This window comes from Mus caroli, unplaced genomic scaffold, assembly GCF_978045245.1.
Source record: "Mus caroli unplaced genomic scaffold, Mus_caroli_1 scaffold_6, whole genome shotgun sequence".
NCBI classification, from domain to species: Eukaryota; Metazoa; Chordata; class Mammalia; order Rodentia; family Muridae; genus Mus; species Mus caroli.
This window is the reverse complement of record NW_028227261.1, coordinates 85,428,641-85,450,390: the sequence shown is the minus strand read 5'-3', so window position 1 is coordinate 85,450,390 and position 21,750 is coordinate 85,428,641. Positions and strand designations below refer to the sequence as shown.

The window sequence follows — 21,750 nt, the reverse complement described above, 5'->3', positions numbered from 1 at the left end:
CTACATCATTCCTGCCTGGTTCATTCTCCTCACCTTTAACCTGGGCCTTGTCTGCTAGCCTCCTCTGATTCTGAGTCACCTTGGGTAGTCCTTCATTTCCCCGTCTAGACTTAACCCTTGAGGACCAGGGTCTGAGGGCCTGCAGCTCTCTAGCATAGGTTTATCACAGCAGCCTCAGCCCTGCTTGCTAGAGGTTTACCCTTCTCATCCACCAGACTACAGTCTTCTGATACACAATACAAAGACTCATTTATTTATCTATCCAGTTCCCCTGTAGGTAAGGACAGAAAAAGGTTGCTCAATGAATGAATGAATGAATGAATGAATGAGGTGTATTAGCCCCAATTTTGACTCTTAAGGCAAAATCAGTATCCATATCCCCCAGGACTACGGGATAAACTGGCCCACATAGCAGCTCCAGCACCTATGGCTCACAGACCATAGTAGGGCAATCGCTTAGGCTGGGAAATCTTCCCTGAGAATCAGGGCTAATAATCCCTCACTCTAGAGTCATTCTAAATATGAGTGATAACCTAAGTAAAAGCTCTCTGGCAGCTAAGCTCTAAGAGAAGGAATTAAGAGAAGGGTCTTTATAAGGAATGCTGGATAAACTTCACTGACAGGAGAAAATCTCAGGTTCAGATTTGGGGTATTAAATTTCCAGTGCTTTTCTTCCTCAGTGATGATGGGTCAGGAAAATACAGTAATGTACTGAGACCCTGGCAGTAGAAACACTGCGCTGGGGGCTTCCTACCCTACTTGTCACAACAGCTAGGTAAGGCATTCCTTAGCCTTTCTGTACTGGCTTCTTAGCTAGAAAACAGGAACGCTCTGTATGACTGATGGACAGTTAAAGGTAGTAAGCTGTTAGAGCCATCCCACTGAAACTTAAGATGTCAGCTCCGGTGGCAATTCTTTGAAACAAGGATTTTGCGGCTCAGGGTGCTGGTGGCCTCTGATTCCTTACCTTTGGACCCTTTCTCGAGCATCATACTGAGGGCCTCATTCTGCTTCCTCAGGAAATGTATCTCTGATGTCAGAGAGCTGTGCAGTTCTAAGCCATAAGCAGAAACATTTCTGGAGCCTGTAAGAACACACATGAACAGTGATTTACTGACTTCCTCCAGGCAGGATGAATGAATCTTCCAAGCAAATACATTTAAGTAATGAAGAGGTGCAGCATGCACTGAAGACCATCCCTGTGAGCCACGTAGCCCTGTGAGCCACGTAGTACAGCCAGAGCCTCAAGGGCAAGGTCAGTGATCTTAAATGGGAGGCAAGAAGAGGCCTCCATACTTCAACTGCCCCCCAAATAAACAAAGCTGAGAGCTGAACCATAGCAGGGTAAAAGAGGGCAGCAGCAACCATCATAGCCAGCTGCCCTAAGGCCTTTGACCTTGTCTCTGAGGCAGCTCAGTCTGACGGTCTCTCTAGTCTTTCTTACTCGCTCCCTGTCTTATAATATGACACATTCCAATCCTTGACCCAGGCTTGCACCGAGGAGTGCTTAAACTGGCCTTTGTCCTGTCCAAGCAAGCAGTCACAATTGTTGGTTTTTCCTGAGAATGCCTAAGGCAGAATCTCATCTATCATCTAGGCCTTCGCACCTTGCCTGGCTTCTTTTCCCTGCTGTTTTACCAACAAGGTTATCTCCAGCACAATCCTGTCATGGTGGCCCGCCACTGCCAAAGATGATCAAGTGAAACAAAAGATCGAACGTTTTAGTCTCGAACTCAAGACCCTCCATGGTTCTGCTCCAGTGCCACAGCATATTCCCTTCTCTCTGCATTCAGACCCCAGTGCCTAGAACATGCAGGTGACCTGATGACTTTGGGCTCTCCACATCCCTTTCCCCTCCTAAATCATACTCTTTCAGTTCCTGGCTTAATCTGCCTTTCCTGAGCTTACACTTTAGAGCCTGGGGTCTAGAATTAGACAGATGGGAGGCTATATCCTTGTCACCAAGCTCCTGTCTTACGACAGTCAGCCTACATGATGCCTCTTGCTGGGCACCTCCTGGGCCTCACAACCTCAGCACTCCCCTCTGCACAGCGTTCTTGTCTGCACCATTATGGTGTTCCATTCATGGCTGCTCTCCAAGAACCTATGGTGTGCCCAGTGTCTTCTGCATGTACATGCAAATGCTTCCTCCTGGTTCCTATACCGACTCAGTTCACTTACTACAGCACAACCAACATGCCAGATCTCTGCATTCCCAGATACCAGATGAGCTTGATCTGGCAACCATCGAGACCTAAGTGAAGTCGGCTCAGGGCTTCAAGGAGATTCTCCATTAGAGAAAAGAGAAGCCTCAGGCTCTTCCTTCCCATGCTTTGGACACTGTCCTGGGAGGATGGGATGGTAAAACCAAACAGTCACCATCAGGCCATCCCTGCCTCTGAGTTATCTGCCTCTGGGGTTCTTTTGCAACCAGTGAAAGGAGTCTCACTGCTTCCTTCTCACATTTCTTTTCACCTCCCTGCACCTGAAAGGGCGCTGGTATACAAACCTGGTATGCCTGTGGTCCCGTCAGCCCCTGTAAGAAAGGTGCAGTTAGCTCTCCTAGAAATATTCTTCCTAATCTATAGAACTTTTTTCTCTAGCAAGTCAGTCATGCAAAATGAAGTCAGATAAATTTCTATTCACAAATGTCTCGTCACACCATTTCCCCTACTCATTCCAATCAACTCAGGGATCATTTCAGAGTCCCTGGCCTATCTCCTGCTTCTTAATAACTGCAAGGCATGACACAAGTTGCATAACTCCCCCAAGTCTTGGTTAGCAACATAAAAGTGCCTATGCTCTTATTCTATGGTTACCATCTGTGTTAGTATCTAGGGGAATGGTGAATGAGGCCATAAGAGAACCAAGACTGATTAGACTAAGCAGCAGAAATCCCAGTATCTATACTGATCAATGTCAGCACAGTTAGTAGAAAATAAATAAATAATAAGCCATAGAACAGCCCCAATTCATCAAACATAACTAGGCCCAACTGACATAGTGAGGACCACCTCTGGAATGCTATGAAACCAGACTTTCCTTTGAGTATCACCTCTGCAGTGAGCCCAGACAACTAGCAGTGAGCTGGAGGTGCTAAGGCATAAGATAATAGTTTTTGTGTGTGTTTGTGTTTGTGTGTGTGTGTGGGGCGGGGAGGGCAACTTCTTCTCTCCATCATATGGAGTCCTGCCTCTTTCAGACATACTCCCAAGATGAACATTTCACCTTAGGGGGAGGCACAACTGCTTTTATTTTTGTCTTTCCAGAGACTGTAACAACATGGTGAGAACAGCATGTCTTCCCATGCACATACATACTTTATGAATGCCTTTTTGAGAACTTCCCTGTCAGAAGAAATTACTCTCCAGAGCAATTGTAGCCAGTGGTTATTTGAACCCCCAAATAATTCTATAACTAGATTTGCTGGGGAAAATGTAAAACAGAAGGAATCTAACTCAGGTATTATTAAGAGTGAACATGAAAGGCTTAGGCATGTATTTCTTTCTCATGTTTGGCATAATAACTCAGATTAATCAAACTCCCTACAGATGAAGGAGAAGGATGATGAGTGGAAATACAATGGAAGAGCAGGAAGCTTCTTGAAGACAGTAGCAGAAACTGGAGAACTCGTACAACTCCTGGAAGCTGCCTTATGTGTGGACTAGAGAGCAATGAGAAGCGGACTAATGTCCAAGTCCTAAGTCTTTCCAATGAGTACTGCCTTTCTAGTCCTCCGTGATACATCTCTAAAATGGCATCACGGTCCTCACCCACTATAGAGCACTGGAATTTAAACTGGCCATGTTGTATGAAATAGCAAAATAAAACAGTGATAAAACCAAGTGTTTACTGAGTGAGCACTGAGCCAGGCTCTATTCATGATACTGCGTCATTTAATACTCTGTGTCCCGACTAGATTGCTCAAAGTCACAGAACCAATCTACAGAAGAGCTACATCCACACCCAAGTCAGCCCAACCAACTTAACACAATGAAAGGGAGAGGAAAGAAGGGAGAGTGGGGTTAAGAAGCACACAGTGGAACTGATAGTTTCTAAACTTTGAGAATCAGTGTCTTGGAAGACCATTCCCTTCAGAACAAACTATTGTATAATAATATTGTTTGCCACTTTTCACACAAAAGATTTGCCAGACTGCTAAATGCTGACAATTTTTGGTCCATGATTGATGAAAAGGCAAAATATGGTTCTATTCTCTTTTAGAATCCCTATTTATACCTCTACTTTGAGGGCGCAGCTACAGCTTAGGACCCCAGAGGCTGGCAGACCTCTCCAGCCTACCTGATCCACAGAGAGCCAGCCTGTTTGGACAAACACATCACAGTGCAGCAACCTACCCGACCCAAGTCCTTACCCTGGGAAAGGCCCCTCCTCACCTTGGTCAGTCTCAGACCCCTGCCGTTCCAGCTGTTTCCGGAGCTTCTCATTTGTTTTAATAGATTCTTCCAAATGCTTTCTCAAAGTTCGAATTTCCTGTATGTGTTCCATTAGTAAGTCTGTAGGAAGGAAGAACATTTTAAATTTAAAGTATGAAGCCCCCAACAAATTGAATAATTTATAGATTATGCAGAGATCTTGAAATTTCAACAGTATTGGAAATATCGAGACAGTCAGCAGCTGGCAATTCTTTCCCAAGCTTGGGGGAGGCCAAGCTATTTCCCACAGCCCAAAGCCACATCTCTGTAATGGCTCTCTGCAGCCCTCCACGAGGAAGCAACTTCACATCACACGCAAAAATTATACTCCATACAATTTTAATGCTAACTGTAATGTAGTCTTTTATTCTTTTCAATATCAAATATTAATTTAAAATCTTCCTTATGGTAAAACTAACAGATCACTTTCAAGTCAGCCTGAACTGCCTGAGAGTTGATTAAACTACCTTCATAATGAATACAGTTATTTTTCAAGACTAGTTTTTTTTTTTTTTTGGCAAGGAATATGTTATCCATTTATCTATCACTCATTAATTTCAAGACTTACAAAATGCTAGTGAGAAAGGTAATGCAAAGTGTGTTTTTGATATCACCTGCTGTGTGCATATAAATGCAGATCACCTTCTGGGGCTATTTATATCATTAGGTTTAGGAAAGTTCTCCAATGTCTTTTGCCAAATTGCTCCTCTTTCAGGACTCTATTTAAGGAGCTCATGTGAAATGCTCACAGGTATTTGCCAGAATGCATGAAAATACGCATCAGAGCTTTACCTGTGACAGGAAACTGAGACATCTCAAATTGTTCGTTGAACTGAGGTCCATTCACTATGATGAGTAGTTACACAGCTATTAAATTATGTTATGAAAACTATAAATACCATAGAAAATGTATTATCATGTTAAATTTCAAAAGCTATGAAATTGGTTACAACATAATCGCAGCTCTCTATGTAAGAACATAAGGATAGTGAAAGCAAACATACCAAAAAAGCAAATACAATGAGCTATTAATTGCAGTTACATCCGGGTCATAGATTTCAGATTTCTCAAAACCCCTGTTAGACATTTTAACATATCATATAATATATATAAACTTAATTTTTTCAAACTTCCAAGATGAGCACGCATCAATTTTTTACCCTCTGTTCATCTCACTTCAGCAGAGAAAGAAGGCAACACAGTTTCACTCTAGAGGTGGATTTCCAGAGTCAGTGTTTAAAACATAATCACATTAAGTATCCAAAGGCAAAACTAATGTCTTTAATTCATCAATTAGGGTACACTCAGTATGTCTTAGTAATGTTTGTTTTAAAACATTATACTAATGTTATGACCCAGTTTTAATTCCTCCAAAATGGCTTTCATTTAAAAGTAGCACAATGTTACAGATCTTTTCCTAATTAAATAGTAATTTTGCCATGAATTTGAATGTTTATGAGATGACTTAATTCCCAGTCCTTCAGCTATCTCCTATTAATGCCAGAAGTGTGGCAAGTCATTTGGTGGAATGTCTGCCTCTCACTGCAGCAGCACGGAGGGGAAGACTGTCTGTGCGCACTCGTGATGTACCCAGAACCGGCCCTCCCAGCCCAGCCTTGAGGCCCCTGCCAACCTTCTTCCAGAAGCCAGCCCTTCAGCCCAGAGTCAACCAGGAGCTCACTGGTTTGAACTGCAACCTCCCTTGCTGGTTTACTTGAGTCACACAGTGCAGGCAGTGGGGTGATGTTGCTCCAAACAAGCCATCTTTCACAGAGGCTTTGGCTGGGAGTGAGAATTATCACATGAGCTGAAGGACACACTCCCAGGGGAATTAGATACTATGTATTAATTATGCAGCCATCCTGAGAAGAAAGAAACACTATACCAGCCTTTCCAAAATGGGAGAAATGGAGCTGTCTTAATAGTCAACTCTTCCACAAGTGTTAACTCATAAAAAACCATAAAGCTTATAAAAAGCTACCAGACACTAAAATGAAAGACTAGAAAAAACTGTGTGTCTTCTGCCAGGTAGTTCCAATTTGGAGAATCTATATTAAGAAAATGCCATCAAATAAGAGGAAGGCTTTGTTTTCAACCCCCCGCCCACACACACACACACACACACACACACACACACACACCCCAGTGTTTATAATTGTGAATTTCTAGAAAGGACTTAAATGCTGAACACTAGGAACAGAAGGAAAACTACAGTTCAGTCATTCAAAAGGACTGCTGTAGAAGTGACATTATCTAACGTCAGAAAGTCTATGAGAGAATGTGAAGTGAGCAAAGAAGAGAGATGCTAAATTATCTCTCTATACCGATTACAAACACAACAAAAGGAAAAAAAGACGCAAAGACAGAAAGGAAGAAGAGAAACAAACCAAAAAAGGAAATAATGAATATATTTGGACAGCTCTAGAGAGAGAGCTGGGTTCCTACTCAAGAACAAAGCTGAAAATATGCATGAATGGCAAAGGCTGCCCAGCACATCACATACCGAACAAAGCAAGAAGACATGCCTGAACCCCTAGGAAACTTTGAAAATTAAATTTTTATGTATTATTTTATCTTATATCTATTACCATATTAAAAACAAAATACAGTGAGAGGCAGAAGAGAGCTCTGCCCCAGGACAGAAAACCAGGGATCACATTCCCTCTGCCTTTGTCATAATGAGTACCATATTCCAGCACTCAAGCATATTGGGGGCACAGTGTACCCATGTGACCAGGCCTCATACAGCAGTCTCAGTATCTTGGAAAGGGACTGAGGGTCACAGTGGACTAGTGTAAAAGGAGGGAAATGATTTATGATCCAACCTAAAGTAGATGAAGGAAGAACCCACAACCTGAAGTAACAGAGAAATCAAGTACTTACAAATTCACAAAAATCTGAGGGATACCCCCAGAATTTCCAGGAAATGAGGTCCACGTAACTGGCTACTGGAAGAGCTGGCTCATCCCTTAGTTCTATCAAGAATGTGCATGTCATATTCTAGGTATGTCTAAGATGTGGGGCATGAGTGTCCAGAGGACTCTCAGAGGACATCATGAGCCAACATCTTGAAGCTAGTCTCCGTGGAACATCTCCATACAAAAGAAATCCAGCTGCGTAAACCAAAAGCTTCAAATATTTCTGAAAGCAATGGTTTATGTAGTTTAGGGTTAACAAGATTTTATTTTATTTTATTTTACAGCAAAAAGTGCTAGTGCCCAGGGTGTGCTACAGAATACACTGTGGAGCCTTAGAAAAATCTGGCGTAAGCAGGAGATCAGAGACCATCAAGAGATGTCCAGTATCTGCACATATTAAAGACCTAAAACCATAGGCTTTGGCCCAAACGCATTACCTTCTTGTAACTGCAGCTCATGAGGGTCACGCTCATCATTTATAGCTACTTTGTGCTTCACAGCAGAGCTGTGCAAATGCAAAAGGTCACACCTTGCACAGCTACAGATATTCACTATTTAACCCTTGGGTGGAAAAACTTGCTTAGTCCATCTGCTCTGCCTCTATGGTCCTTTGAATGTTTGAAATATATGGAATGACAAGCACTAAATCCAACTTCCTACCCAAACAGAGGCCATTGAGATGATAAGGTGACAGGAGACTAGGAGACGGTCCCTGGGAAGCTGACTTGGACAGTTTAGTCCACATCTAAAAGCAGAGCAAGGCAGAACATGTGTGTCTCTGAAAGCCCTACACTGAACACCTCACCACAGATGTGACGGTATCAGGGGGTGGAGGCACTGCAGGGAATTAGATCATAAGGATGCAATACCTATAAATAGGATGAATGTCCTTATGGCATAAACTGCAGGAGTTCCCCTGACCTTTCTTCCTCTATTCAAGTGGGAAGAGGATTCTCCCTAGAACTCAACTACACTGCCTAAAAGGCACACTAATCTCTGCTTTTCACACACCAGAATTGTGAGGAATGATTTGTGCTGTCTGCAGTCCCCAGGATTCATCTGCAGCAGCCTTAGTAGACCCAAACGAAGCACCTGATGCTATAGCCAATAGTCACACCTTAAGGGACATGTTTCAGGATGTGTAGAAACCAAAGAAGGCAGCCAACTACAGGGATCAAGCCCAGGGCTTTCAGCCCAGCCTGTGAGATGAGCAGAATGGGAAACCATCCATGCTATCATTTAAAGAGCAATCAAGACTTCCTCGCTGCCACCCACACTTTTCACACCATGGACCCTTCTAGTGATAAACCACCCTCCATGAGCAGCTCTGGCCCTCAAAGGCTCTCCCTTCATTGGCAAAAAATGGTCAGACATCAGCCCAATCTTCTCACCGAGACAAGCCGGCCTGATTGTGCCTCAGGTGCTCAGTGAGGTTCTGCGTACCTTGAGGAAAATGGCTCGCCATTGCTGGGTACTTCTCAGTATCGCTGTCTGGCTTCGGGTCTCTAGAGAGGAAGGACTTCTCAGACATTTCATCATCTGACAGAGCATGGGAGGCAGAAGGCTCAGGAGATTCAGGCAGGAGATGGTGGTAGGGTAAGTTGCCTTCCACAGTCCTTAACCTTCAAGATTGAAAGACAAGTCATTTCCAACTACAACCTACTGAGGTCATCTAGTGTAGACTGTATTTATAAATTTATGTACAACTACATAGGTAACAACTATAAGTAAAGAGTAAGAGGCCATGAATGTGAGAAGGGAGGGAACACGGGAGGAATTAAAGGGAAGAAGCTATGATATAAATAGATTATTCATATGAAATTCTCAAAATATTAAAAAAAATTAATTTTTAAAATTTAAAAATGAAATGTCATTTCTCACATCCTGATCACATGCTCAGCCACATATTTGAATACTTAGGGTTATTTTCTATTTTGTGACTGGCCATCCACTCAACTTCAGCCAACCCTTTTGTTTCCAGTAAGCAGTGCCATTCTGCAAACAGAATGGACTTGAGGCAAGGGGCACGTTGGTGGCACCTGTTACAAAGTGCTGCTCTGTCCCAGTGCTACACTCTCTGCTCTGGGTCTTTGTCCTCACAGACACCCTCTGAGGAAGAAGCCACTAGAGCCCTTTGACAACTGAGGCAGCCAAGGCTCATCATGATCCAGGGATCATCTCAGCTCCTAAGTGGCACCACTCAGATCTGACCTATGCCTACCTGGATCCACAGACTCAGGAGGATGTGAGAGTCCATCCAAATCCATGGGATGACCTTAGACTTAAAAATCTGAAACTTTTTAGGATCCTCCTGCAGACTCCCATATCATCATTCTGGCAATCATTTGGTTAGTAAGCTGTATTTGCAAGGACTGGGTAAGCTCCTAGGAAAACCCACCTGACCACTGTGAAAAGCCCATGTGAATCTTCACTGGAGATAAGCTCCTTAGTTTAAGTTCTTTGCACTGCCTCCTTTCCCTACTACTTATCATTATTCATGCACTTAGACAAGAGCACAGGACTATGAAGCTGCACTGCGTCCATTAAGAGGTAAACACACCAGTGCAGCTGCGCCCAGACAAGAGTGATGGATGCAGGGCTTGCTGCTGACTTGCGAATGGACAGCAGGACAAAGGGTACCCACTTCATTAGCTCAGGAATGACCCGAGTGCTGAGTCTACAGCTGAAAATGGTGGAGCAGAAGGAGGAGAAAAGCTGCCAGAGATGGAAAGGAGACACACCTGGTTGAAGAGGACAGAAAGGTTCCTTGCCTCCTGTCTGCTAAAGTTTGACCATTACTTCCCTAATTTCAGAAGCCTCCAATAGTCCTGTAGAAGAGTGTTGGGCTGAGAATTCCTAACACAGACTCTGCGGATCACTTGGTGGTCCCAGCTTGTCCCTCCAGCCATGTCTCCTTTGCATCTGCCATAGACATAATCTAGGGAGGTCCCAGCTCCGCTGGTTTGATTTCTCAGACCCCATGATTAGGTGGGACCAGTGTCACTCAATGAAGCATGCCTTTCCATCTCCACAGCTGCCAGCAGGATATGAAATAAAAATGGATGTATAGATGGAACTAGGAGGGATCTTTGGTGATACTGCAGAGGGAAGAGTGTTTCTTTTATGACTATAGAAGTCTTGAGAGGGACACCCCCCCTTCCTGCTCTCTGTAATGATGCTGGTGGCCTCTGTGATGCCAATGAAATCTATGCTTCTGCATCCCAGATTATCCATTTCTTCATTTCACTCCAAGGACTCCCCATGGACACACATATGAAAGAAGGTGTTCCACAGCATTTGGAGCAGCAAAATGTTTGGACAGAAGTAGACAAGTCCTCAGCACAGCCAGGTGGCCAAAAGAAAGTATACAATCCATGTTTCATCCTTATCCTTAAAAGGCAGCACAGGAAAACAGGTGCCAGAGCAAGAAAGACTTGAGGTCTAGTCCTAGCTCTGCCACTCAATTGCTGGTGTGTAGCTCTGACCCACAGGCTCCTCATCCTGAATAGCAAATGGAAATGCTTGTCTTGTGGCATTAGAAGCAACAAGGGTAATTTCCAGTTGGTGCTAGACATAGCTGTTGTTCTCTTTGAAGAGGGGTGAGCCAAATGGGAAAGTAGTGCAAACCACAGTTAAGTGCCTCATGTAACTATGTCAAGTAATAGGGCAAGAACAGATGATCCTGAAACAGAGAGAAACATGGTGTTGGCGAGATGTGTGGTCATTTCTGCTCCAGCTGCCTCAAAGGAATGGCTTTCCTACTGCTCGCTGGCAGAGTACCGAGCTATGCAGAGCTGTAGTCAGGAGAATAAGGAGCCATGGGGCAGGAAGAAGGTAGGAGGTTGAAGGAAAGGGAAATAAAACAAATCAGCTGACATGTGTAAGTGCCAGGCTTAGGACAGTGGAACCATCAGGCACCTACAGGAAGATCTGCTTGCAGTCACTGACACAACTACCACACACAAGTCACCTGAGCCTGAGGTGAAGCTGCAGGATCTACAATGGTGCATTCTGTTTGTTTGGTGTGTGGCCACTGTTGGTTCTGTGGGTATTGATGCCTTGTTTACAAGAAGCAGCAAAGTTACAGAAAGAAAGGGAGCTTTAAGTTAAAAGAACTTGCAGGAAATCCGAAGCTGGACAGTCCTGAGGTTTTCTTAGCAGCTGCTACACACTCACCCCTTGAGCAGTTCATTCTGGGGATGTGGTTCCACTCTGGCTGATTTTCCTGGAAGCAGAGAGAACATCAGAGGATGAAAACAGTTTTCAAAACGGTTTGCTGGTACTTCCTTGTCCAGGTATTTGCAGAGCCATGGACCTGTCAGTTTCAGCTGAGTTTACTCATCCTAGCTCCTCAGGAACTGGGTCCACATAACTGGACTCAACTTAGGAAGCAGCCACAACGGTCTCTCTGAATGCTGCTCCTTCCAACCTCTAAACACGGGTAACAGCAGGGCCTAGCTGCAAAGGCCTGTCATCCTAGCTGTTTAGGAGACCAAGTCAGGGGTCCTAAATTCAAGCTGGTTTAAGCAACTTAGTAAGACTGTTTCATAATAATAATAATTAATAATAAAGCACAAGATATGCTACTAGATCTAAGGAGACAGCTTAATCAGTAAAGTGCCATACAAGTATTAGGACCAGAGTTTGATCCCTAGCACCTACTAATAAATAAATATATATATATTTAAGCAGCAGCTTATGTCTAGAATTCCAGGCCTGGAGAGAAGGAGACAGAAGATCCCCAGGCATTCTTCTTGGACAGGCAGTCTAGAAAAACCAGTGATCTCCAAGTTGAATGACACGGAAGATAGGGAAGACATGTAACATCAACCTCTGCCCTCTACTCCAGCAGCCCCTACCTTACACTTCACACATACACACACACACACACGCACCTGCACAAACACATGTATACACACATGAGCAGGTACATACACAGATACAATATAAAAGGAGGGCTAGAGAGCACCTCTAGTGGTAGGGTGCACAGGTCAGTGGTACAGTACAGCACAGGTGAAGTTCTGGGTTCCATCCCTCGTGCCACAGAACATAACACAAATATCCTGTGGCACTAGAAAAATATAGGCTCACCATGGGGAGTGAGCAATAGAATTATAAAGCCTCCTTCTTCCTGCCCCTCCCCCAAGCTGGCACGCTCTTGAACTGCCTTCTGTTCTCTCTTCCAGGCATGTGGGCAGAGATGATGCTGACTTCATTTTTGCACAACCCATTTTAGTATATGCATTTCTCCTACTAAGTTTGCTTTAGAGTCCTCCATTGTGAAGATCATGCTAACATTCTATGGCAGGAACACGTGGACTGTATCTTGCAGTTCCCTAGTGGGTATTTAGGTCATCTCCAAATTTTCATTTTAGTAAATAAATGACATAAATATATCTGTGCACATGGTTTTATCTGCATTTAAATTATTTCCCTAGGAAAGACTCTCAGAACTGGGATTAGTGGAGAAAGCAGTATTGAAAAGTGCAGTTGAGTACAGTTGAAAAGGCCACTGTCGACAGCAGGGGAAATGACTAACAGAAACAACAAAAGAAAACAAAAATAAAGCACAGGATGCTGTTGGGAGAAAGACGCTGTGCTCTGTTCTTGCGTGTCATCGTTTGAAAGGATGCACAGACCCAGATTTCAAAGCAACTAACAACTTTATTTTAAAAATACTTCAAAACTCTGGAAATTGCAGACCAGGATGAGCTCTTTGAAGAAACTGATGCATGGCTAAAGAAGAAAAAAAAAGCCCTTCTATCGTTGCCTTGAAAAAGGAGACTATAATTAGACTGTACCCACGGTGCTCTAAACTCCCAAAGGAAAAGTCCCAAAACATCACCTGTGAGGAAAAAGAACACCAGAGAACACCAGAGCGAGTGGGTTTGTTTCTCATCGGGATTCAGCTTACAGTTCTCAAAGGGGGGCCTGCGTGGCAGGCAGGCTCCATCTCTACCCTGGCAGGTCACCACATACCTGCTACTGTACAGCACTGTTACCCACAGAAAAAAAGACGCATGGACCCAGTGTGGAGGCAGCAGCCCCTGAGTACAATGACTTTAGCATGGACTCTCCGCCTTGGGTTCACTATAATCCTACAGTACCAGCACTTACTTCCACTTTACAGCAGGAAGGGCAAGTCCAAGGCTCTGTGCTCCAGTCTCACCTTACTGCAGGCTACAGCTCAGAAGCCAGCAGGGTCATGGCAGGTACAGTCAATGCTCTATGCCTGGATTTTCTTGGTCATATCTTTCCCATACTAGGGAGACTCTGTGGCTTCCAGAGGTTGGCAGTCGACCAGCCTGGTAGATGCTCTCAAGTCTCTAGTGTGTGCCTATGTGTGACTTCTGCACACCTCGTCAAAAGGAGGAAGTCATAGTGATTAAGCTAGATCTCAAAGCCCCAGAGTGAAGGATGGTACCTGATGGGTGAGGCACCTATCTTCTGAAGGAACAGCCTAGGTGGCACTGGGGCTGCTCAGCAGCCTTCAGCTGATGAGAAGCCTCCAACCTCAGACCTCAAGACAGGCCACCAGCCAAGCCTTGCCAACAGCTAGAAGCTACATAAGTACCGCCAAGCAAACACAAGATGGTAGCCTGCTCCATGGGGATCACTGTACACTGAGAGTCATTTCCTTCAGGCACATAGCAGATATCTTTGGTCTGGGATAACTGGAAGCATCCTGAGCCTCCCAATCATGAGTACATCTTAAAACCATCAAAGATCTGGCCTCATGCCCACAGAAGGAAGTGTCCTAGTGCCACCAACAGAGTGAGCTCTCTCACTGTTAAATAAAAGATCTTTTGAGTAGCTTGTATTACATCCTTCCTCTATCACAATAGGGTCCTTTTAAAGTGAAGTGACAAATGGCTGTCATTTGGGGATTCATGAGGGGATGGTAACCACTGATAAACTGAGTTTCTTGGTGGAAACTGCCTCCACATAGGTGGCAGGAGACCATCTGTCAGCTATGGCAGGAGCTTGGGATGCACAGCACGAAAGCACTGTTTCCAGCTCTCTGGCAAACCTAAGAACTGTGAGCTCATGCAGTGAGGGAGTATCATGTTTTAAAACAGACATCAAATAAAAAAAAAAAAAAAAAAAAAAAGCCAGCTTTCCCTTTCTTGGGTGACAAACAAGAAGACCACAGTGAGAAAGTGACTTGTGAATGGCTGAACCAGACTGTTACTTGTTGCTCTTCAGAAGCCTCTTTTGGCACACAATTTCTCACCATGACTCGACATGATCCCCATACTCAAACCCAAGTTCCTGGTATCTCCAACTCAAGCCCATTCTTCTTCTCTCCTATCCACCATGGCTCCTCTCAGGAGCCTGGAACACACCGATGATATAAGGATGGATGCAGAGCTGTCCGATCTGTCCTCGGTGAGCTCACCTCTAAGGAGACAGTTACAGGGTGTGGTGATGAGGTACAGTGTGGTAGCAGTGAAGGCAAACACAGTCCAGCATCAGCCAGAGGGGAAATTAGAAGTGGGGGATGGAGGGAGCTTTGTGCCTCTCCCCTCTGCCCCAAGGTTCATTTGTTTGCTTTTAAGGCAAAATCTTCTACATATCCCAAGCCAGCCATAAACCCACAATCTTCTTTCCTCAGCCCTGCTTGGGATGATAAACCTGTACTACCATGCCAGGCATCTGGGCTTCATCTTTGAAGCAAAACCTATTCTATACAGAGGAAGTGATTCTGTGGTGACAGGATTCAGAACCTTTTGTTTAACAGCCTGGGACACTGTTATAACCAAAACTTACTTATTTTCTTTCCTTCTTTCCTTCCTTCCTTCCTTCCTTCCTTCCTTCCTTCCTTCCTTCCTTCCTTCCTTCCTTCCTTCCTTCCTTCCTTCCTCCCTCCCTCCCTCCCTCCCTCCTCCCTTCCCTTCCTCCCTGTCTGAAGTTTTCCCTCTTCTCCCAGTCCTTCCCTTCATTGACCTCCCCTCTACCCTACCTCCCAATCCTCTCTTCCTCAATTTCTCTTCAGAAAAGGGCAGACCTCTCATGGATATCAACCAACCATGGCAACATCAAGTTATAGTCAGACCAGGTACCTCTTGCAATCCTTGCTGTCACTTCCCAAATGCTGAATGTTTCCAAGGGCAACACGAGACACTTAAAATAAACTCACTTAATCCTTACAAACAACTCTGCTAAGGTAGGTGCTACTACTTCCATAGAAGACATCTGACCTTTGAAGTCAATAAGACCCATAAACCAGGGTATTAACTCCAATATCTGACTCCCAAGGCCACTCCAGCTTCCCTCTGATAGCCTATACCACAAAGTCCGACTGACATGTGTGAGTTGCAGATAACCCAGAGTGAAGAACAGGAACATGCTCTCTCTTCTATGGGGTGAGCAAAGAGAGCTTTGAGAGGATCAATACAATTTCTATAAAGAGTGAGTACAGCCTATGTAGAAAGGCACTGGTCTGAGCAGTCACAGAACGGGAAACGTAACAGGAACCTTTGGTCCCCACATCCAGCCTGACTAGAATGAGACAGGGACACATATATCGAAGTGGTTAGAACAGGCTGTGAAAGAAAACCTCCAATTTGGACTCTGCCATCTCCTGTGTGACCTTGTCCAAGTGAGCTGACCTCTATGCTCCTCACAGAAATAAGGATAGTGTATAGTTCCTCCTGTGCTGAGAATACAGCAAACATACAGTGAACGCCACCTTCCACATCTCTGCACTGGTTTTCCATCACACCAGGGAAAGTGTTGAGAAGGAATGAGGAAAAGCGTCAAGGCAAAGGATCATTAGTGACTGGCTTCTATTTAAGTGGCTAAACCTTGACAGCCATACTGAGTTCACTGAAGGGCTATCTTGGAATTGTCTCTGCACCAATTCTAGCACTCTGCTCAATTACTGCATTCCTCATATGCAGCTTGTCTCTGAAGACACCATGATGAGGCCATGCTGGGAAACCTGACTGCAACTCCAGCTACAGATCTACTCTGTGTCTGGCTCTGTGGAAGATCTAAAAGCTACAGACCTGCACTCTAGAAAAATGCATACTCCATAGCATCCTCCCAGTCCAGAGCCCTCATGGGACCCTGAGTTTCCAGCTCTGCCCTTAGCACGTGTCAAGAAAGCACATTACTACCTACCCTGCGTCTTAGATTCTGCCAACCGAATGCTGTGACAGAAATAGCAAGGATGCACTGAGATTCCAAGTCAGTGTTCTTTACAACGGTCCCCAAATGGACACAACCTAAGTGTCCATCCCTGGGGAATCATCAAATAAGGCAAAGGACATTTATATAGAAAATGTTCTGCAGCCACTAAAGCTTAATATGTGTTATCAATCACTGAGCAAAGGGAAAGGTTGCAAAGAGTCCTGTTGCTATAAAAAACCCACGTTTCTAAAGGGTCCAGGCACAGAAACTCGAGACTGCCCATGCACGGTTACACAAATGATACAATTAGGGTAGTGTCTGCCTAGCTATCATTCCACAGGAAACACGCTTGGTATTACTTTTTAAGGTCTATATTTAAATGTTTGACAACCTTTGCCATACCTTACATACCAATTACTTTATTGTAAATCCAGTTCATAATGCAAGAACCAGACTCCTTACATGAAATCCAAGAAATATCAGTCTCTGTGCCTCTTTTTATTCCCTGCATAGGGAGGAAGCTGCAGTGAGGTTCCTGTGGCCTTTGTACCTCGAAGAAAGTGAGGTTCTACACGTGCCATCTGCTAGCTCTGAATGTTCTTACCTCCAGAGGAAACAATAAGTGGGATGTTTGTTAGATTCAGGCTGAGAGAGAAGACATTGAACAGCCAGCTGAAGAGGGAGAGGAGCTGGTGCCAGAGGCAACTTTCCCCTCACCTCCCTGGCCAAGACCAGGGTCAGGGCCCGCTGAGAAAACACAACAAAGCATTATGGGCTTGGTCAATCCAGTTTTATCTGTCTGACACCCACTTACTTCTGCACTAGTAAGTGAAAGTGAGCTTATTTAGAATGCATGGTCCAGAGAGAACAGCCTTTATAAAGCTGCAAATAGGCCAGTGCTCCTATACCCTGATCCTCAAAGCTCTTAGGGAACAAATGCCAGGAAGCCAGTCTATGACAGGTCTTTAGGAAAACCACTAATGGCTACCAGATGGGGGAACTACCCTGTGTTTATCCTGGAATTAAACTGTACATACAGGGACCAAGGTGAACTATCGGTTCTCTGTGAGTAGAGGCAGAAGAACAGTTAAATCTGGCATTACAAAGTGCCCCGTGTCTCTAGGAAACTTACTTCTTTGGTTAAGGCCAGGTTCCTAACCTGCAAAGCACACAGATCTGAGGGTTTAGGCTCAATTTACCATTAACACATCTGACCAAAAGTACTTGGTCATGAGAACCACATGTCACTCATAAAGCCAAGGCCTAACAGAACCAAGAATGGTGGTTGGAATCAGAATGGCCCCCAGAGGATCAAATATTTGAATACTTAGCCAAAAGGAAGTAGTACTATTGGAGAGCACTATAAGGATTAAGAGGTGTGGATGTGTTGGAGGAAATGTGTCACTGGGAGAGGACTTTGAGGTTCAAAGGCCCAAGCCAGGCCAGTGTTGTACCCCCAACCCCTACAAATAAGGTAGCTCTCAGCTACTGTTTGTACTCTGCCATATTCCGCACCATGATGACAATCGACAAAACCTCTGAAATTGTAAACAAACTCCAAATAAATGCTTCCTTTTTCATAAGAGCTGCCTTGGTCATGGTATCTCTTCAAAGCAACAGAACAGTGACTATGACACTGAGTTATTGTCCAATTCCAAGAGCACTGTGATGCTCCAACTAAGTAATATCTACAATATCAAGAATACAAACAGATCTAGCGGGAACAGACTCATGCTAAGGGATGAGTTGTAAAACCCCAGCATGGCCATACATTCTCAACACAACCACAGATAAGGTACTTCCTCTCGTGGACCACTCTACACACCATAAAACTGGACTCACTCACTCACTCACTCACTCACTCACTCACTCGCTCACTCGCTTCCTGACTATGAGAACCAAGAAAAATGGAGGAGAGGGGACAGTGATGTCGGTGAGTGACAGGACTATTGGTGTCTAACAGAGATTGTCCAGGAGCACTTACCCAATAGGAGGGCTGAGAAAAGCAAGGGGGAACAAGAGACGCAAAGCGCAGGACTGTGAAGTAGAAGGCTGTTTGGGCTTAATGGCAGAACAGCCAGGTCAGTCTGTATAGCAAAGCCAACGAGTCAAATCTGCCGGTGCCCACACCGAAGGATACCTACGTACCATGGAGAAACAGCTTCTCCAGTTGCTCTAGCAGTCGAGCACACTGTGTCAGCTGCTCCCGGAAGCCCTCGGCCACACAACTGTCCACATCACTGGCTTGCAGAAGCTCCTCAAATGCCTTGATCATGGTGCTCATGTGTTGACGGTAAATGACACAGATGTCATGGCTATCCTTAATTTGCTGCCGCTGAAGGGAGAGCTCCCTCGCTTGGGACTGAACCAATGAATCGTATCTGATAAAAGAGGGAAGGAAAATGTGTGTGTCATTTTCGAATTGAATTTTTGTGACCTCAACACTAATTGGAAAAATGACAGAGCATAATTTCTGAAAGCCCGTAGCTGTACAAGCATATATACTTTAGAAAAATTGAAACTGTACAAGGTCACCCCTTCTTTGAGTTCAAACAGCCAACAAATGCTTGAACAAAGATTCTTCTGCAATATTTGTAACCTTAGAGAGCCCCCAATTAAAGCATAGATTGGCAAGGACTCAGGAGCACAATTAGTTTCCATACACTCTTCAAAGACACTATTCTGAATTGTAGAAACAAATGCCCCAAGGTCAGGGACCCACTGAAAATTCTAACCAAGTACAAATGTGTATACGGCAAGGGTAAAAAGATAGGACTGCCTGCTTTCAACTGAAAGAGTCAGGAGGACTCTAGGCTACCACCTTACTGAGTGACTAGTTCCCATCAGTCATGGGAACAAGTTATCTTAGGTCACCTGGTTCTCCCAGGCTTCTAACAAATGGATTCATGAAGAAAAGGAAAGCTTTCTCAAAGGTATTTAGAGCTAAAGCATTGCTTTTCAAACACACAGATTGTGAAGATTTATCATACAATACCACCCCCTCACCACCAGGTGCCACCCTTCTCTACGCAGGCCCAAGAGTTGGTAAGAGCAAGCCTGCAGCTTCCTCAGAGGAAAAACAGCCACAGCAAGCTGGATCTAGAGTGGCCTGACAGGCACGTCTGTTAACCATGACCACTGTTAATACCAATAAGCTACAAGCAAATCACATGAGAGCCATCTTACGGGTGGGGTAGTTCCGGGGAAGACTAAAAGTGGGCAGTATGGGCTGGAACCCTGGCAGGGGCTCTGACCACGGGCAAGTCACAGAAGTCTCTAGGAGTCTCAGTTGCTCTGCTAACTAAAACGAGTTGAGAATGCCTCCTGCTCAGTGTGTCTGGAACTAAATAGTTGAGTTCTTTCCCAGTGGGGTGGTACACACTTGCCATCCAGCACTCAGGAGGCAGAGGCAGGAAGAATATGAGTTTAAGAGCAGCTTGAACTATGTGGTGAAACTCCATCTCAAAAGAAAATAAAACAAACACGTCCGAGCCTGAGGGCTGATAAGTTTCCCTCAGTCTTGCTGCTTGGGTAGCCTTGAAAAAAAAAAAAAAAATCACTCTATCTCTTGACAATCCAGAACAGTGCTTTTCTCAAATTAGTAACGATGAAGGTCAAATTTACAGACTATCCCGTTTTTTTTTTTTTTTTTTGCCATATCTCACGAAGCCAGTGTACATATTTATAACTATAAAGCATTATCTTCATGACCCAAGAATTTCTTGCTTTCTACACAGGCTTATTTCTCTAAGATGACCTTAAAGGGTAAAGATATGAAAAACATTTATATTCCTCCCAACCTGCTTAGGACATCCATTTTATTTCCACAACAAGGCAAAAGCCAATAACAGAGTTCAAAAATAAACACAGCAGGCAGCTCAGTAAACACACTGCAATCCACCGTCTGATGCCTGTGGAGTTTCTACACTGAGTCCTCAGCCTGAGGAGGGCAACTCCTGCCCTGCCAATCTCAGAAGCTGCCCAGCTCCTAACGTACATGCATAGAGTGATGCTGTGCGCTCTCACCTTTCGCTCTCATCCTGGCTGCCTGAAGCCCAAGTGAAGCCTTCCCTAGGGTACACTCTATCCACCCAGGGAGTAGCATTCGCTCAAGAGCTGCTGGGTTCCTACATAGCAACAACCTGGGAAACCTGCAAGCCTAACGAGGAGGCTGAAGCAGCAATAGGATGTACCTTGATGGCGAGAGGTCTTGGAACTTGTTCTGCAGGTTATGGATTTCACTGAAAAGTTCCAAGTTCAAGTCCTGCTCCTTCTGTAGCTCCTGCTCCTGGTCCACAAGCTGCCGCTTGAGGCTCTCTAGCATCCTGCCATCAATCATCTCCGGGGTTAGTGGACGAAGGATTTTCATATGTTTCACATATCGTACTTGGTGCAAACTTGAAAATGTCATCTCTTCTTCATCAATGTGGCCCTTAGGCTTGTTCAAGCCATCTTGGGCCCCTTCTGTCCCACACAAAACTGTGATAATAGCCTCACTGCACTGAGAGTGCTTCAGTAGCTGGACAATGATGTTCCGGTAGCCTTCCAGCTCGGTTTGCAAGTCGTTGATTTTCTGTTTTAAGTCTTCTGTGTCATCAGGGATATTGATATTCTCAGACTGGTCAGTTCCATTCACGCTGACTTTAACAGAGAGCTGACTCTTGGAATCCAGGTAAGTGGCTATGGAGGATGGGCCTAGGAGGTCTTCAAGATTCTCTTTGCATGCTGGTAATAAGGCAAGGTCATCAGGTGGACAGATCTCAGAATCTGAAAATCAAATACTAATCTTTGTCAGTGTCTCCTTTTGCTGCAATCAACTTCTTAACTCTACAGTTTCCCACAGTTGAATTCTGGATCTTAAATGTCCCCAACGCCCGTGTATTAAAGGCTTGGTTTATAGCACCACTGGAAGGTTGTGCTGTGTTTAGGAGGTGGAGCCTTGTAGAAAAAGATCATCACTAGAGAGGACTTTTAAGACCCTAGCCCCCAAACCCTGGTTCCTAAATGGTTCCTAAACATTATGAGGGTGAACAGATATACTTTATCAGATGTCCCCACCACGATATTATTCCCTCACCAAAGGCTCAGAGTGACAAGTCCAGGAAGTCATAGACTGTACCCATGAGTCAATATTCTTTGTTATTTCAAGTTGATTGTCTCAGAAACTTTGTCATGCTCTAGAAAGCTGACTAGCATACTATTTACCATTCAATCCACCCTCTTTCTCATGTTGGAAGCAGCCTAGCCCACACACCAGCCAT

The 21,750-nt window shown here is 44.5% G+C and overlaps 1 protein-coding gene across 7 annotated transcripts in view; it reads right to left on the bottom strand.

Moving 5' to 3' along the window:
- The window catches only part of Cdk5rap2 (CDK5 regulatory subunit associated protein 2), a 174,140-nt gene that overhangs the window by 21,252 nt on the left and 131,138 nt on the right, over positions 1-21,750 (bottom strand). For 4 of the 7 annotated variants that reach the window (XM_029476182.1, XM_021159966.2, XM_085839240.1 and 1 more), the window contains 6 exons: positions 20,683-21,256; positions 18,638-18,870; positions 11,531-11,579; positions 8,798-8,976; positions 4,398-4,517; positions 968-1,084 (listed from right to left, as the gene is read on the bottom strand). In XM_029476182.1, coding sequence (XP_029332042.1) covers positions 968-1,084; positions 4,398-4,517; positions 8,798-8,976; positions 11,531-11,579; positions 18,638-18,870; positions 20,683-21,256 — 1,272 coding nt within the window. Of the gene's footprint in view, positions 1-967; positions 1,085-2,509; positions 2,537-4,397; positions 4,518-8,797; positions 8,977-11,530; positions 11,580-18,637; positions 18,871-20,682; positions 21,257-21,750 lie in introns of all 7 variants that reach the window. The other 3 variants (XM_029476180.1, XM_021159965.2, XM_029476183.1) reach the window with 1 other exon arrangement.